The sequence below is a fragment of the Amphiura filiformis genome, chromosome 20 (genome assembly GCF_039555335.1).
Source record: "Amphiura filiformis chromosome 20, Afil_fr2py, whole genome shotgun sequence".
Taxonomy (NCBI): domain Eukaryota; kingdom Metazoa; phylum Echinodermata; class Ophiuroidea; order Amphilepidida; family Amphiuridae; genus Amphiura; species Amphiura filiformis.
In genome coordinates this window covers 15958556-15975930 of record NC_092647.1, presented here as the reverse complement: position 1 = coordinate 15975930, position 17375 = coordinate 15958556, and the positions used below count along the sequence as shown (strand labels likewise).

Genomic DNA, 17375 nt, shown 5'->3' with positions numbered 1-17375 from the left:
TTCACCCTGGAACATGTATTAAACATTATAAAACCCTAAGAAACTATACATAACTTTAGTGTATACATGTTGAGGGGCCAAGTGGACTTACGGTCTTCTTGCGCTCAGGTCTTCATTTGTCATCCTTACATTATGTCCCAACTTACATCTAAATGGAATCAGTCAGATTCATCATGTTGACATAATGTTGTATTCAGACATTTAATTTCCCCATAGAACTATATGTTAAACAACCAAATAGCCAGTGTTGGGGTTTTTTTCACTTTACCTTGTTATTTCAGCTTAAAATGGACAGAAACCTTTCCTAACAGTTATTACTATTATTTTTTCAGCAATTTGAGTAAAGAGTAACATAATACAAATCTAATGGAAAATTTTGGCTTTAATGTTGGATGTTTCTGTGCGCACAGCCATTTATATCCAGGGTGGAATGTTTTTCAGAAATTTTGAGCCTTTTTTTATACACATTTTCATACATTACGGCTATAAGTTTACAACTTACAATATCTGTCAAGAAGTCGTTTCTCCATCTGCATGGACTGATGCTAGATAGGCTCCATTATCCATACAGTAACTGTTAGCCTCCACCCAGCCTCTTCTATCATCAATCTCTGCACTGTAATAATAGCAGTAGTCTCCACGCAACATCCATTCAGAGTTAGAAGGACATGGAGGATCTGAAATACACAGCAAAGACATAATCATGCAAGCACAAACTGCATGTTACCACTGGGCAAAGGTTGATCGGTGATGTGGTTTGTTTTGGAGTAATACCGGATAACATGCTCAGTAGAAACCCCGGGAAGGCTATCAAGTTTAATAGTGTACACTAGTGATTTTCAAAACATACCTTTAACGATAATTTACCCTTTTTTATCAAAAAGCACCCTAAACAGGAGTTTGGCAGTTTCCCAAACAAATTTGTACCCCTAAACAGGATTTCAATCTGAAATGTACCACATTTACATTTTTTGATAAAATACACTACTTATTACATGTTTCTTATCATTTTCTAACATTTATAAAGTTTGGGTGGTGATTGTGATACAAATCAGAAAACACAAACTTTACAAAACAAACTGGGTACACTAAAAGGACCCCTAAATGCATGAATTAGAAGTTTAAAACAGCTCTTTTTCTTGAAAACGGGCTGATATTATATTCATTTCCCTTGATTGTGTCACAACTGGCCTATATCCAGCAAACACAAAAATTCAAAAATAACATTTGAATGTCAGGTTATAAAGAGCATTAAAACGTTTTGAAAACATTGTAAAATATCTTGGGCAAATTTTTTTTCCACCACATAAATAATGTTTAGAGTGTTTTGCATCAAGTTTTCAAAAATGTTTTTTGAATGTTATTAAAACGTTTTATACCCTTTATGTTATCTGATACTTCAACGTTTTCTGTAAAACATTTTGTGTTTGCTGGGTATTTGGAAATACTATAATTATATATAACAGCCAGTTTAACTTTTCAGCTAAGAGTATATTAATTGTTTGTATACTTACTTACTAACATGGACAGATTTAAGCAGTGGCCCGGTGGCCCGGGGCCAGTGGATTTTGCGTCGGGCCAGTAAACTTCCAACAATGCTGGCCCGGCGGGCCACTAGATTTTTGAGCCTGATATAACACATTTGAGACAAGATATAATCAGTGATGGCCATACAGTTTCTGCTCCATCTGTCAACTGTAATTTATATCTTTATTTAATGATTTTTCGTATATTTATAATATTCTTGTGTTGCTAGCAAGTTGGAAATATATAAAAAAACAAATCTAATTTCACGCATTCCTACACCTCAATGGCAGCCATAGCCGCGACGGGGACCCAGCTATCTCACCTAAAACATGGAAATAAGAGAATAATTATTCTTGTATTTCCATGCCTAAAATGTGAAATGATGCAGCCTTGAAGGTCATTTTAAACATTCTATCACCCGTGTTACACGTTGACAAAAGAATGATGACAGTTTACAACACAAAAGAATCTAACATCGAATTTTAAGCGGCTTAATCCACCCAATTGGGCAGTCACAACACCAGTTAGGTGCTGCGGGGACCCAAAAATGGCCGACCAAATCCTGACTATGACTTGGCTCGTTGGATACGTCTATATGGCTGCTTTTTACGTCGATAGTAGGCCTACATACTACTTCCAATCTCTTGCGTGGTCTATCTTATGATGATAGCGATACCGCAAAAAACACATAATTATTTGAACCTTTGTGAACTTTTGGAACTAAAAAAGGCAGGACTACTGACTGAATTTGTGTTAGTGACTACACTCTCTACATTGAGTACATTCAGTGCAAAACAAATTAAAATGTTAAGGTTTGCTTGACTTGGATATCAAAGTTTCCACATATTTTTTGTGGGGAGAGTACATCAGACATATCGAATTGCATTTTGAAAACGAGGATGTCCTTCTGATATCATAAAATTTTGATTTTTTTTTGAAATTCGCAATATACACATTTCATGACAAATGATTAAAAACTCATATAAATTTTTTTCCCAAAACACCAAAAAAAAAAAAGGTCTTTTTTTTTTTGCAGTAGAACATATCGAAAAAGCTGGGCCAGTAAATTTATTGCAGGGCCACTAGATTTGCCATTTCACTGGCCCGACGGGCCAGTAGAAAATTGAAACCTAAGTCTGTCCCTGCTTACTAACAGAGTGTAGTAATTGTTTTGTATACTTTTTGTACTTACTAACAGCCATTTAACCCTTAACCTCCCTGCCAAGCGTGTAATAATTGTATTGCATACTTATTAACAGCCAATTTAACCTCCCAGCTAAGAGTGTAATAATATTGTATTGTATACTTACAAGGAGAAGGTGTAGGTGGAGCTGGAGTAGTGTAGGGTACAACACCTATGGAAAAAAATACAAAAAGGTGAAAAGCTACCTGTTTTAAACAGATTTACAGGAGTATTTGGTGATCCTAGCCGCCTCTTTTTATGACATTTTTCAGTAGATATCCACAAAAAAATTGCACAAATTTCGGCTGATTCAGATTTTGCGGTTGCAAGTTATGCATGATTATGATCCAAAGACAATATGTTGTAATTTCCTTCTGGTGTACCAGAACATAATTCAAATTTCATGATAGTTTTGATAAGTAAATTAATCTGCAAGAACTTTTTTGTACATAAACATTATGTAGCCAGAGGTTTCCAGTGGTATTAAAATCACAACTTTTTGAAAAGAAAAGTGCGGGAGGGGTGATGCTGTGGATCACGAAATGCCCCTTTAAGATTACAAACAGTTCATTGCCAAATTATAGTAGAATTCACTAAGTAAATCACATTCTTGCATTACAATGTTGATGTACTTTTGTGGTATATATTTATGGATAATTTACACTATTTGTTTGGGCGCCGCCATCTTGTGTTTGACTCCGGAATCGAACCAGAAGTAAGTAACCTTTTCTTCATTAAAATTCATCTTTAATAAGGTCCTCCAATTGAAAAAAATATCACCCCTGGGGCGTATATTAGGCACAGTACGGTATACACATTCAGTAACTATATTTTCTGTTACCTTTTGCTATTTTGCAGACCCAGCTTCTATAGTAATTACAATCCATATCATTCCAGCCTCGATCACCAAAAAACATCTCCACACAATCCTCTCCACTCCCTACGTCATTGGGTTCACCTGGGCCCCAATTAGTGTGATCCACTGGTGTACCATCTGTGTACTCAAAACCTGAAGTGGAAATTGTGTATTGTATAAAATCGTGTATGCAAATGGCAGTGAAGTATGACTATGTACAAATAACCATTTTTTTTCAAGTTTCACCCTCCCTCCTTTTTAATTCAATTTACAACAATTTATCATTTATTATGTAAGACTAATAATAAAAAAGTCTGTTTGGCTTGGTCATTTTTTGAGGGGGGGTGTGAGAAAAGTGGACTTATTTCAAACAAAATTGCATCATACAAAGTGGACTTTTACAACATACATACATACATTAAATTCTTATAAGGCGCAATAACCAGTATGATCAAGGCGCCATACAAAATACAACAAATAATACCACATGAAATATAATACAACATAAATACAAATTCAGATTAAAACAAATGAGTTTTCAAGAGTTTTTTGAAAACTGCAATTGAGTCGGCATTTCTTACATGCTGCGGAAGTGAGTTCCAAAGTGATGGGCCTGCAACAGAGAACGCTTGTTCACCTATACATTTCTTACTAAATGGTATTGCAAGAAGAGTCTTGTCTGTTGCAGACCATGTAACCGGAGCCGTTGAAGGACGATTTATGTGAGCAAGTAAGTTGGCAAGATATTCAGGACCACAGTCATTGAGACATTTGTAAACATGAAGACATAACTTAAATTGAATACGTTTTGTGACCGGTAACCAGTGCAGTTTTTTCAGAAGGGGTGATGGACTATCGAGTCTGGATGCATAGAAGATCAGTTTTGCCGCTCGGTTTTGAAGGGACTGGAGGCGAACTAGGTCTTGTGAGTTTGCGCCATACAAGAGGGCTTTACCGTAATCAAGACGGGAGAGAAACAATGGTCCGACGACAAGGTGACGTGTGTCCTGGTCAAGATAACGACATTTGCGGCGGATATTGTTTTAGTGTTTTTAGAACATTTACACCAAACAAATGGACCCTATATCCAATTGAATCAGCAAAACCTTTATTTAGAAAGTCTGAATTAGTTTATGACCACAGATGATATGACAACTGGAGAATAAGGTCAACAATTAATAACTTCCGGGCAAAAACTATATTTAAATTTTTTATTTGATACTTACTGTTTATCTTTAAACAAGCCATATTTGTAACACAAAAAACTGCCTTTCACAAGGTTATTTGTGACGTGTCATGTCAAAAGGAGACACTTTTGGGCAGGTTATCAATTTTGAGGTGTTTACATATAGAGATATTTTGCTCCACAATCCCGTTTTCCCCAATGAAATCGGACATTCTTAAGTGAAGATATTGAGTTTGTAAGTTATGGTATTATAAAATTGGAAATTGAGATATCGGCCTTTAAAAATATTATTGACAATGTTGAGAGTAGGAATTACCTTGCAAAATGTCTAAAAAACCAAGATGCCAATTATATTCCGGTCTGAAACTACCAGACAATATTTTTAACATTAATAACATCACAAATTCGCAACAAACATAAATTGTGAAAAAATCACCTCTGGGCAGATTTTTGGCTTTTTCACCATTTACGATCCTGCCCAAAAGTGTCTCCTTTTGACATGACACGTCACATTTGGTCACGCCTCTCTAGCTACGCTAGTGCAGATTTAAATAACAACAAAACAACAACTACAATAAGTCCTATTTGACAACTGTGATTTTAAAATCTACTCACCACCTTCGGTACTTTGATCATGTAGCCCAAACCAGAATCCTGCACCTGGGGTACTGGAAGCAGATAAACAATTGAATACATGAATTCAAAACCCACCCAAGTCCGTGGGAAGTGATTTTGAGAAAAAACCTGTGTATCATTTTAATTCCTTTAGTTAGATTTACCTGGTCAATATGGTAAGATTAACGTGCAAATGAGTGGGTTAAACTGTATTAGGTATGACGATTAGCATTTCAGGGACTTCGTGGGGTTCATTTTAAATGCTGGACTTGGGTGGTTGTTTGAATCATATACAAAGACAGCAATGTTGGAATGAGATTACCACTAGTAAGATAATAGATAATACAGAATAAAGCACACATGTATGTATAATGTTGATAAGCATACTACCATGTAATATATAGCACACACTTTCTTTGATTAAACCCATTTTTTCCCAAAAGTCACTCTCCAGCAATGAATGTGTTACAAGTGGACTTTTATACATACTGGATTTCAATCAATGTGTTACAAGACTCAAAGCCTTGGGTGGTTCCCCGGGTGGTTCTTTCATACATGCTATTTTTCACATGCTCAATAGACCCATAGGATGAATTTGAGTTGTTCTTTCATACATATGACAGGCCTATGTATAGCAACAATTTCCCATGCTTAACTCAATTTGGCCAAAGTATGGACTTGGGTGGGTTTTGTATTCATATATTCAATTTCATCAACTGAATCTTACACAATTTTATAGCTTACACAATTAAATATTAATATTATGATTATGATTATTATTAATATTTTTTTATTATTATTATTATTCAGATTATCATTCATCCAGGTAATAACAACTATGAACTTGATATTATAATCAGATCTACTGGACTTTTTTTATGAGTGGCAATATTTCACATCATATCTCGGATGCATCATCAGGCCAACTGTGGTTTCCGCGGCAAAAAGGAGGTGGCCTACATCACAACTTGGCAGGGGCCATTGTTCTGCGATCAAGAAGATCCCTCATCTTCGCCCTGTGGCACAACATCCGCATCATAAGTCAACGAACTTTTGCCGCGATAACATCAGTTGGCTTGATGATTCATCCGAGATAGGATGTGAAATATTGCCACTCATAAAAACGTAAGTCCAGTAGATCTAATTATAATCTCAAATTCATAGATAAAACAAATGGTTTTACGACTGTAAATGAACTACTTACATAACATTAGCTTGTGCCTTTACATAGTCTTCTTCATCTCCACTATGGAAACTGGCCAATTCTGCTCCCATGTTACGACAGTGTTGTTGAGCATCTACCCAGAACAAGGTTTCCGAATTTGGCACTTCATCAACCTGGGAAGTTTAAAAGAAACAAAATGTTAATTATCATGGTTGAAAAAATCACTCTAAAAAAGATTCCTCTATTTGAAATGTTAGATATTACTTTTTAAAGCTTTGAAACTGTATTATCATCACAGTGTTAGCTAACCACCCATTCACCCATCATTTTGGACAGAAGTTTGCTCCTTGGACAGACAGAATTAATGCCTATGACTATGTTGAAGGTTTGTTATGTTGCGGGTTCACTATGTTGAAAACAATTAGATTCATTATGTCAAATCTAACCCAAAGCAGGCAGACACCAAAAGCTTACCCTAAAGCAGTTATTCCCATATCCAATCCATCCTGTTGCACAACCTTGATTGCTGGGTTGTGTTGGTGGTGGAGGTTGTGTTACTGGGGGAGCTGTGAAGCCAATTCTTCCTTTCTCACACACATAGTTCAATTCATCATAACATGCCTTATCTTGCCACATACCAGCAACAACACCAGAAGTAGCTGCCACACAATCACCATTGCTGTTATCTGAAAATCATAATACAATATTAGCATTTTAACAAATCATAATACAATATTAGCATTTTAACAAATCATAATACAATATATAGCATTTTAACAAAACTTTTTGAAATTTTTTGAATGTGTTGCTCATTAGGCTTCCTCGAGACAGTGACATCAGTACTTTGTCGCAGTTCATTCGGACATGTACTGATGAAGAGTAGTTACTATTAAACCAAAAAAAAAAGAATTTTAGATTTTTTGTAAAGATTCTTCTGCGAGCTGGCAAACATAATTTGAGGTCAAAACTTAACTATTTTAGTCGGCAAACAATATTTCCGCCTGTCAGCAGGGATCAGTAGTAGTCCTGTTGTTTAAAGTGATCATTTATGATTTTTTTCTAACAAAACATTATTATAATGTTCAATTCTAGACCTGAATAATACCAACAGCTATCACACTAATAAACTGTATATACACATTTTGTAGCAATTTTTAACATTGATTTTTGTTTCTATATCAAATTATTCATCTTTTTCTGCTTTTTTGTGGCAATTTTAATTCTATAAACTGTACATTTGTGTGCAAATTGGGGGCGCTATTTACATATATTTTAAATTTAAATAAGTCAACTAATATGAGTTATACCTTACATTTCATGATAAAAAGTTTTTGAAAATTTGTCAATAACCGTGCCCTGGGTTCCAGACTGAAACGGCCACACACAGTGAGTGTACACTGTACTGGACTACCCCAGGCAGACTACCATCACATAAACCCTTCTCTTCTTTCTAAGACTGACATTTTTGTTCATCCCATTCCGTGTCTGTATATATCACAGACTAACCATCACACTCCTCTTCCACTCTAGCAACAGCTCTGCTAAGCACTGAGCATTCCTTCCCAGCAAACACAGAACGTTTTCCACATCATTCGCAAAAGGTCATAAAAGGTTGTCAGGAAACGTTTAAATGTCGGGTTATATAAAGGGTATATTAAGGGAGGTGTAATGAGCGTGAACCTGGTTTGGATGCAGAGGGATTGTGCCTGTAACAGACACAGCCACCAGAAAAGGACCAGCTCAGATCGCGCGCCAAATAAGTTTGCAGTCCAGAAATTTCATTTTTTTCTCAGCCTTGCAAAAAATAGGCAGAGGTGGGAATCGAACCCGGGACCTCGGTGTTGTAAAACCTACTGCGTTACCACTGAGCCAACTGACAATCAGCTATGAGACGTTTGATAGTAATCCTTGATATTGCTGAATAGAATAAATCAATACTGATAGGTCTATTTATCTAATGTACGATGCTATTCAAATTGGCCTATAAACTAGGAATATAATGTGAAATGACTATCAATCGATCAATCAATCAAGTTGTCAAGTTATCAACAATCAATAATAAACCGACGTAGGCCTATCATGGAATATTACTAACTAGGCCTACTAACTAATATTCCAAATAAATAAAATAAATAAATAAGTCAGTAAATAAATAAATAGACATAGGCCTAAATAAATAAATAAATACATAATGCAGAATGCAGTTAGTATTTTAGTTGCAAAATTCCAAACATTCTATTCACACATTCTATTATAATTTTCTGCTATACACGCAAAGGACCTGTGCCTTTAATATGTCCGCGCCTAATCAATAATGAGTCTTTCACCATGCTCACACACCATGTTAAACTATTGTATCCCTGCAAGTATTATACTGACCAAGTCCTAACACCTCAATGAAATGGATGCTATAACGTACCCAATCAAGCGAACATATCAAGGTCATATCAGGGCGTTATACAAAGAATGGTCAAAGGTCAACGTTTCCAAAGAAGTATAATAATAGATGTAGACACAAGCTTTCGTGCGGGAAACATAAACACATAGTCGTCAGTCGTGTGGTTTTTATGAGATTTGATACGGCGCTGAAGTCTATTGGCTGTCCCAAAATCAGTACCAGACCCGGTTTCCAGACGGCAATGTGTGTGTTGTTACAAGGAATGCAAACTCATTTTATCAATGAGTGCACCACATAGAGGAATACGACATCTATCGTGAGCCAATCTGCATTCTGTTGCCTGCAAAAGCCGACGATCAGGTAAAAATTCTAAAAGCAGCGTGACTAGATATTTGCGTTAATTTCATGATACGTGTAAAACGCATTGAAAACGCCAAATTGCAGTCATAAAATATATAATATTAGTAAATCACGAAATCGAATGTTAACGTAGGTATGTGGAAAAGAACTGCAATAACAATAACAAACTATGTGCCCAAAGAGTTGTCTTTGGCATGTCGCTTTTTTGAAATATGACCAAAAATATCAAATTTTGAAAAAACGCCCCAAAATTTAAAACAAACACGAACCTTCCAAAATAAATATATATTAGCACTCGGCGGCCCAGTCACTACCTGCCGCTGTGATTTGGGGTAACTCATTGCTTCCCCTCTCCAGATACCGGAACTTCAAGGTCGCTCATACCCCAGCCCTTAAGAGCATAAAACGTTTGTATAACCTTAAGAAACATTTTTTGATAATCTACTGCTCAGCAAACAAAAATGTTTTAAAGAAAACGTTTAAATGTCGGGTTATATAAAGGGTATAAAAACGTTTTAATAACATTCCAAAAACATTCTTGAAAACTTGATACAAAACATTCTAAACAAAATGTTATTTGGGGGTTGAAAAAATATTTTGCGAAAAATGTTTGCCCAAAATATTTTCAATAACATTTTAAAAACGTTTTCATGACCTTTATATAACCCGACATTTAAATGTTATTAAAAGGTTCTAAAAAAACATTTTAAGAACATTTCTGCGTTTGCTGGGTTCAAATGTTTTAACATAATGTTATTTAAGTATTGACACAATATTTGGCAAATATGTTTGCAAAAATAGTTTAAAATAACATTTTTTGAAAACATTTAAAAATATTGTTGTAGTCTGTTTTCATACAAAACGTTTTAAAACGTTATCATGACCTTTATATAACCCGACATTTTAATGTTATTAAAACGTTTTTACCTAAATCAAAAGCCAAAATATAACTTATTTAAAACATTTTTAAAACGTTTTTGTGTTTGCTGGGTTAGTTCATTGACTGTAAATAAATTTACCTGGCATTCCTTGGTCCCAGTGTGTGTATGTCACAGGACTACCATCACTCCAAGTATATTCTCCAGGACTAGCCAAATCACTGAATCCAATCCAGAACATTTGACCATCCTGTAAACCCAATTGACTGGCAAGCACTGATTGCTCAAATCTGAAATTCAGAAAGAAAAAATAATTTGTGCTCTTTGCCAGACCTCTCCTAAATGCAATGAGGAGCTACAAACAATCACAAGCTAGGCCAATATACTTCAGTGGATCAGAGGTCAGCAAGTTTTTCAAGCAAATACCACTTTTAAAAGTACCTGGTAAGTTGCCACTGCCAAGCACTTAACAAGTTGAATCAAGGGGCTACATTATGTCAACTGGGATGTCAATAGTGGGTGAACAGTGCACATCCAAGGCTCCCAGTGGTTGGGGTAGACAGTTTAGTCTTTCCTAGTGGAAGGTAGTTGTAGCCACCCATTCAAATCATGATTTATTGCAGCAAGCAGATACAGCCCCCCCCATATCAGGCCGCATCAAAAGCAGTGATGTCATAGCCAGGCCCTAAGCATTCTAGTATACAAATATTGACTGCTATGAGGGGCATGATTAAAATTTTAGGCCCAAGGTGATCTGCAAACCAATGTATGACCTGTTGTGCAGCCGAGGGTCATAGCATGGTTTTGAGATCACCGCGGGCCTATATTTTTAACCATGTCTCGAATATAAAGCAGTCAATATTTGTTTTATATACCGAATGGATGTTCGCACGTGCATCCCGATCAAACTTTATGCAATTGCCACATCCACGCGTGGATGTTGCGATTGCATAGAGTTTGATTAGGACCCACACCGGCCAATAGTTCATTTTGAGGGCAATTCAATGACCGCAGTTTTAACCAATCTGATGACAGAAATCTATGAGGAATATAATTACTTCTAGTGAACTTACAGTACTGCCTGTACACGAGGCAAAGCCATTGGGCTATATCTAATAGACTTTTCAGTATAAACAGGCCTCTGTCAGGCCTTAAAGGAGGTATGTTACTGAATCTAAACTTTACCATATTGCCAAGGTCAGTGTGCTCAACCACCACCACCACCACCATGGCAATCAATATTACATACAGTGGCGGCGCTACGGGGTGGGGGTTGGCCCCATATTTTTTTTCTTGCCCCCCCCCCCAACTTTTGAGGCCAAAAACCCAAAATTACGTAAATTGCAACTTTTTGCAGCAGTTTTGCACAAAATTTGTCGATTTTGGCCCCCCTAAAATTCATTGCCCCCCCGTAAATCCTGGAGCCGCCACTGATTACACTGAGGCCTAATCAAATGCAATGATATCAAATAGCAATCACATCTTGGCTTACCTATCAGCAATGGACATCAAGTCTCCACCTTTGACGTCACACTTGTCAATAGCATCAGCCCACTTTGATTTATCATCAGTCTCAACATAGTAACAGGAATATTGGTATGCAACCCAGCCCTACAGAAACAAGACAATAATGATATAATAACATCAACCCGTATTACTTTATCAGTCACCATAGGCTATTTAATAAAAGGCACTAAATTTAATGCCCACATGACCCATGGGCGCCGCCATACCGAGACCACCAAGTGATCAGTAGATAGGAAGTTTTCAGACAAATATCATCAAATATGCTGAAATATATAAAACAACTTTAATAATTACACATTGGGAGATTCTGCTTTTAGTATGTTTTCAAGAATTAAATTTTGGAAGTTTTTACCGACAGAAAAAAAGTTATCAGCGGAAACTCTTACAATAATACTACAAAGTTGCAAAAAAATGACAAATTTGCTAGAAAATGTGGACATGCATCCCGCGTTTCCAAATGAAATACATAGGAAGACCACCCGCTGTGCCAAAGGTCACTTTTCCAGACATAATGTCAGCGCCCATCTGGTCACGTGGGCATCAAGTGCCTTTATTTAAATATCCTAAGACGACTGTTTATCATCACTCTCGACATAGTAAATTCTCGACATAGAAATATTGGTATGCAACCCAGTCCTACAGAAACAGGACAATGATATAATAACATCAACCCACATTGTTTTATCATCATCCTCAACATAATAACAGGAACGTTGGTATGGAAGCCAGCACTACAGAGCTAGAGACAAGACAATAATTATATCGACCCACATTGCTTTATCAGCGCCATCAATAATGATAGCAATATTCCTGATTCCAGAAAAATATGTGCAAATGTTTGAGATTAAAACAGTATTATCATGTTTTGCTAAATAAAACAAAATGGAGCTTACCAGACTACATCCAGATGGCGTGACTGGGAATTGAGTTGGTGGTAGGTCTTTCTTCATAATCTTACACACAGATGGAACACGATCTGAGCAATCCTGGTCATTCCAAGCTCCCTGCCACAAAGATAATTGAAGACAAATGTTGAGCTTGGTGTCAGAACAAGAATTTTAAGCACATAGCTACTCTTTTAAAAATCATACATTCATTTACATTGGAATAAGTTACAAAACCTTTATTAATCTTGTCTTATTTGATAGCGCACCTAACCACATGTACTCTAGCCTTAGAGCATGGGAGTCATGATAGTTATGTCACAGACTATAGAAGAGCACGTAGTGCGATGGACCAGAGACTTGACACATCGATCTGAGGACAGTAACGTTATATCTTAGTTAGTTAGTTAATTAAAAATATTGAGGGCACCTTCCTCAGTAAATGTTAATATTTAAAAAGTTATTAAACAAGACTAATGTAATTATGTTTACTTACATTACCATACATTTCCACACAATCTTCACCTTTGTCGCCATAGTTATTTGGTTCTCCTGTATTCCACCACGTAAAGTCTACTTCACTGCCATCCGTCCAATCAAAGGAGCTTTGAAGAGTCAGGTCATTTAGACCAGTCCAAATTGGGCTTGATAAGCCAGCTAATAATAAGTGAATGAAATCATTTGGTTGTATGACTATAGGAACCAATAAAATTACACTTTTTAAAGAAAATCTGTACCATAAACTAATCAATGGCTAATATAGTTATATACCCCTAAATTAAACATACCAGACGCTCTAAATGAATTTCGGAATATTCCTAACAAAGAAAAAGCACTTTTAATCCTTCGTTTCTGCGATTCAAGGGAGCCGCCATGATAGCTGCTTGTGAATCCTTTCTGCCACAAACGGTAGTGTAACCTTTCACACAGACCCACGGCGAGCGTGTGTTGCTGTATGGCATTCGCGACCCCTACAGCGAATTTTGGTTTTTAGTGCTGTTTTTACTTTTCGTTCTCAAAAGACATTGTTGATCATAAATATTACTTAAAATACATTTTTTTATGTTCTTCTGTAGTTTTATGGGTAGAAATTGTTGCGTTTTCTTTTGAACGAATGTTGAATCTGAACTTTGGTAGTATTCGCTTCGTGTCACCAAAGTTCACGAGGGACGAGGCTCGTGGCACGGATTTCGCTGGTTTCAAAATCGGGGTACCGTTACAGCGTAATAAAAATACATCGGGTATCAATATGGCAGCCACCATGGATCGCAAACTCACGGCTAATCGTCGTAAGGAATTAAGAATTTCGCCTTTATTTGGACGTATATAAGCTTGGGACTTTTACTGTTTGTCGTTTTTATTATTGCTGCAACTATATAGCCATTGATTAGTTTATGGTACAGATTCCCTTTAAGAACGTATTTCAATTTCTGTGTTTGTTATATTCTGTATTGTTTAAAAAGTTAGTGTTTAAGTCTACTTTGGATGCACACCTTCATGCCTTATTCAGCTAAACCAGCAAAAAGAGGTTATTTTTCAATTGCATTTGAAGAAAACTGTCTCACTAAATGCTTTATTTCCATATCCTGATACTTGTTAGGAATCGCATGAATAAAACAGAAACTGGGAATAAAATGGCAAGAAAAGAAGACACTGCTTCAGCTGTCGCACGCATGGGTCCAGGCACCAAAATTTTGCCCCCTATCATCATTGCATATTACACCACAATCAGTCTGGTGTTCCCAGACGTAATGAAGCATAGTGAGTAGCAGTTTAATTTCCAGAGTTTTTTTATTAACAAATTTCTATTTGCTCTACTGGATGAATAATCTACACCAAGACGGGTTCCCCGGGGACGGGTTACACTAAGAATTATTGGAAGAAATGATAGCTGCTATATTATCTTACCTGATTTCACAGTATTGAGAACAAAATCATTCTCCCCTTTGTTGTGGATAGACACTAGATCCCCTCCAAGTGTGCGACATCTTGTCCTAGCCTCTTCCATGGATTGAAGTACATTTTGAACCTGATAGCAATAACTGCCGTAGCCAGCCCAGCCTTCATCACATCGATAGCTGGGTGGGAGAGTGGGAGGGTCAGGGTCTGGGCCAACATTTGGCACTATGGGTGAAAAATAAGAGACAAATATTAGCTATTATCATACCACTAAGGGAAACATCAAAGAACACCGCTAACCGGATATATTTTCGTATCTAGTCAGTGAGTGCGTATTTTGCGCTTTATATCTAGTCAGTGAGAGCGTATTTCGCAAGCCCGATACGCGTGTACGGCGATGTACGCGTATAAAGGCGATTCGCGTAAACCGGGCGCGTAAAATACACGCAATCTGTAATACGCGGAACAGTCATCTATTTTTTGTAATGTTTTTCCTATTTAGCAGCAATTAAAATGTTTAAAAACGTAATTATATTTCAATATTTAGAATGACTTAGTGGTATGATAAATTCGTTATTAGGTTCAGCGTCGGTATGATACGGGACATTATCGTGCGCTCAGTGTCATACTGGGTTCAGCCTTCGGCTTCACCCAGTATGACACTTCGCGCACGATAATTTCCCGTATCATACCTCCGCTTCACCTAATAACTAATAATATCCACGACTCGACTGATATATTCTGTTCAGACCTGATCACTTCTATAGCTGAGTGGAAGAGTGACAGGGATGGAGTGCGTTCCAACACTTTGCACTACAATGTATGATGGATTGAGAATATTAGTTCACCTTACACTACATGTATGGGTTGAGAATATAGAGTTTTCAATTTACAGCCTGTAGGTCAGATCCAGCCTACAAGGATGTTGACATGTAGCCAGCGAACCCACAAAAAGCAAAGGCGTATTTGTATTGCAGGCCTGATAATCTGGGTAATTTGTGCACCGTGCGAAACCACCTAAAAACAAATTAATTCTGTTGTTTTAGTCTACATAAGCAAGGTTTTTCAACATAACAGCCATTATTTTATTAGCCTGTTATAATACCTATTGTGTAAAATCATAATATTTTATGAGCTATGTGTGATCTTTTTCGTGGACGACTTCTTCGCATGATGTTTTTTTTTGTCTTTACTAGTTGTGTGTGCAGTCCATGTGATTTGATAAAGAATATTGTTGGCCCTTTAGATAATTTCAGACCAAACATTGCTTTATTAAAGGGAAAATTTATGTTTTGTGTGATTATTAGCATTATGTGCAAAAACCAATACCAGCAGCTCTCTGGCCCGTAAATACTTTTTTTTGTATATCAAAACTAATTAAGAACCACTTAACTAGCTCAAGATTAAAAAGGCAATGAATACTTACTTTTTTCGTAGTAATCAAAGTTTATGTCAGTGATCAGTTCTCCATTGTACTGTCCTGTTGTATCACTCAGATCACATTCTTTTGTTAGCTTGTTATAGTCCAATGACAGGCAATCGAAAGAGGTCTCTTCTACGCAAGCTCTAGCGCATTCATCTGGGTAGACATCTCGTAGACGGAAATTATCATTGCCAGGCAGGTACAGGTTGGGTGATACAGTGAAATGAGATGTAATGTAACCTGAATAGAAATCAAAATATGAGATAACAATGGGAATTAACACATGAAATCAGGTTTCAACAGTTTCACCATCGAAACTTATTTTAACAGGAAAAGTTGCCGTAGTTTTGTCAAAATCCGAGATTTTGAATAAAACGTCTTAATAAGATGGTTTATTATTACGATGGAAATATTAGTCGAACATGTATGCGATGTTCATAACACATTACGTACACAGCGTGCGGGATAGGCACACACGTATATGGCAAGCTAAGCGGCTCAGAACGTGGGACTAGCTACTCGCAGCTTCTTTCTCGTTACGTGCAGCTTATTAACCAATCAGATTCGCGGTTTTAAACACGTGGAGCTGATGTAAACATCCTCTCTCACAAATATTACGTTGTTAATTTTTGTAAATGAAAATATCTGTAGTATATCAGCAAAAAATGGTATAGGTGCTATTAAAGTAATATCTGAACAGAATGATGATTGTTCTATATTTAGGGGGCTATCATTTTCTTCGGAAGGGGGTCCCAAATATAGGGGGTCATACTTTTTGGAAAGCAAAATAAGGGGGAGGCTTAAATTGATAATAACAAAATGTAGGGAGTCATAAGATGTGTTTATTGTATTCAAAAAGACTGATTTCAATACAATTTTAGCCTGTCTAGGGGGTAAGGTGTCTCGGTGGTGGGAGCCGGGGTCATAACATTTTTGATGCCAAAATAGTGAGGGCCGCAATTTTATTGACGCCGACTTTTTGTAAATTTAGGACCCCCCTTCCGAAGAAAATGATGACCCATTACTCTCTCCATATTTACACAGTGGCATGTGATATCGCTTTCCCTGCAATATCTTTACACAGCGCTTTACATCAGTAGTAGTTGTTTGACCTTCATATCCCCTGCACGGCTAATAGAGAATACGGTGTAAACTTGGAAACACTAAATAAATATGCTTTGTGTCATTTTAGCCAGGCATTAGCAACATGTTCTTTTGACACGTGCTGTGATTTGGCCTCCTTTACCCGTTCGTTATCTATGCTAATTCTGTAAATTAATTACAAGATAATAATTGTGAAAGAGGATACCTATAACTATACTACGCGGAGCTAACGACCCAACCACGTGATTAAATTTGACTATTTTGATTGGTCAAACAGCTGCTCGTAACGAGAAAGAAGCTACGCGTAGCTGTTCCACGCTTTTGGCCCCCTTGGCTTGCCATACACGTATATCAAAGGATCGTTCCGGAT

At 36.8% G+C, this 17375-nt stretch overlaps 2 protein-coding genes across 2 annotated transcripts in view; both read right to left on the bottom strand.

Moving 5' to 3' along the window:
* Positions 1 to 510: 510 nt before the first annotated feature.
* Positions 511 to 11270, bottom strand: LOC140142152 (macrophage mannose receptor 1-like). Its single transcript, XM_072164118.1, has 8 exons — positions 11242 to 11270; positions 10310 to 10458; positions 7007 to 7218; positions 6572 to 6705; positions 5368 to 5420; positions 3591 to 3719; positions 2838 to 2882; positions 511 to 677 (listed from the first exon to the last, which is right to left on the bottom strand). Exons 1-8 carry the CDS (start codon positions 11268 to 11270, stop codon positions 511 to 513), a joined length of 918 nt encoding a protein of 305 aa, XP_072020219.1.
* Positions 11271 to 12904: 1634 nt separating this feature from the next.
* The window catches only part of LOC140142151 (macrophage mannose receptor 1-like), a 42468-nt gene continuing 37997 nt past the window's right edge, over positions 12905 to 17375 (bottom strand). Inside the window, exons 19-22 of the mRNA XM_072164117.1 lie at positions 15905 to 16141; positions 14488 to 14703; positions 13076 to 13236; positions 12905 to 12952 (exon numbers count right to left, since the gene is read on the bottom strand). Of these exons, the coding sequence (XP_072020218.1) occupies positions 12905 to 12952; positions 13076 to 13236; positions 14488 to 14703; positions 15905 to 16141 (662 nt within the window). The remainder of the gene's footprint in view (positions 12953 to 13075; positions 13237 to 14487; positions 14704 to 15904; positions 16142 to 17375) is intronic.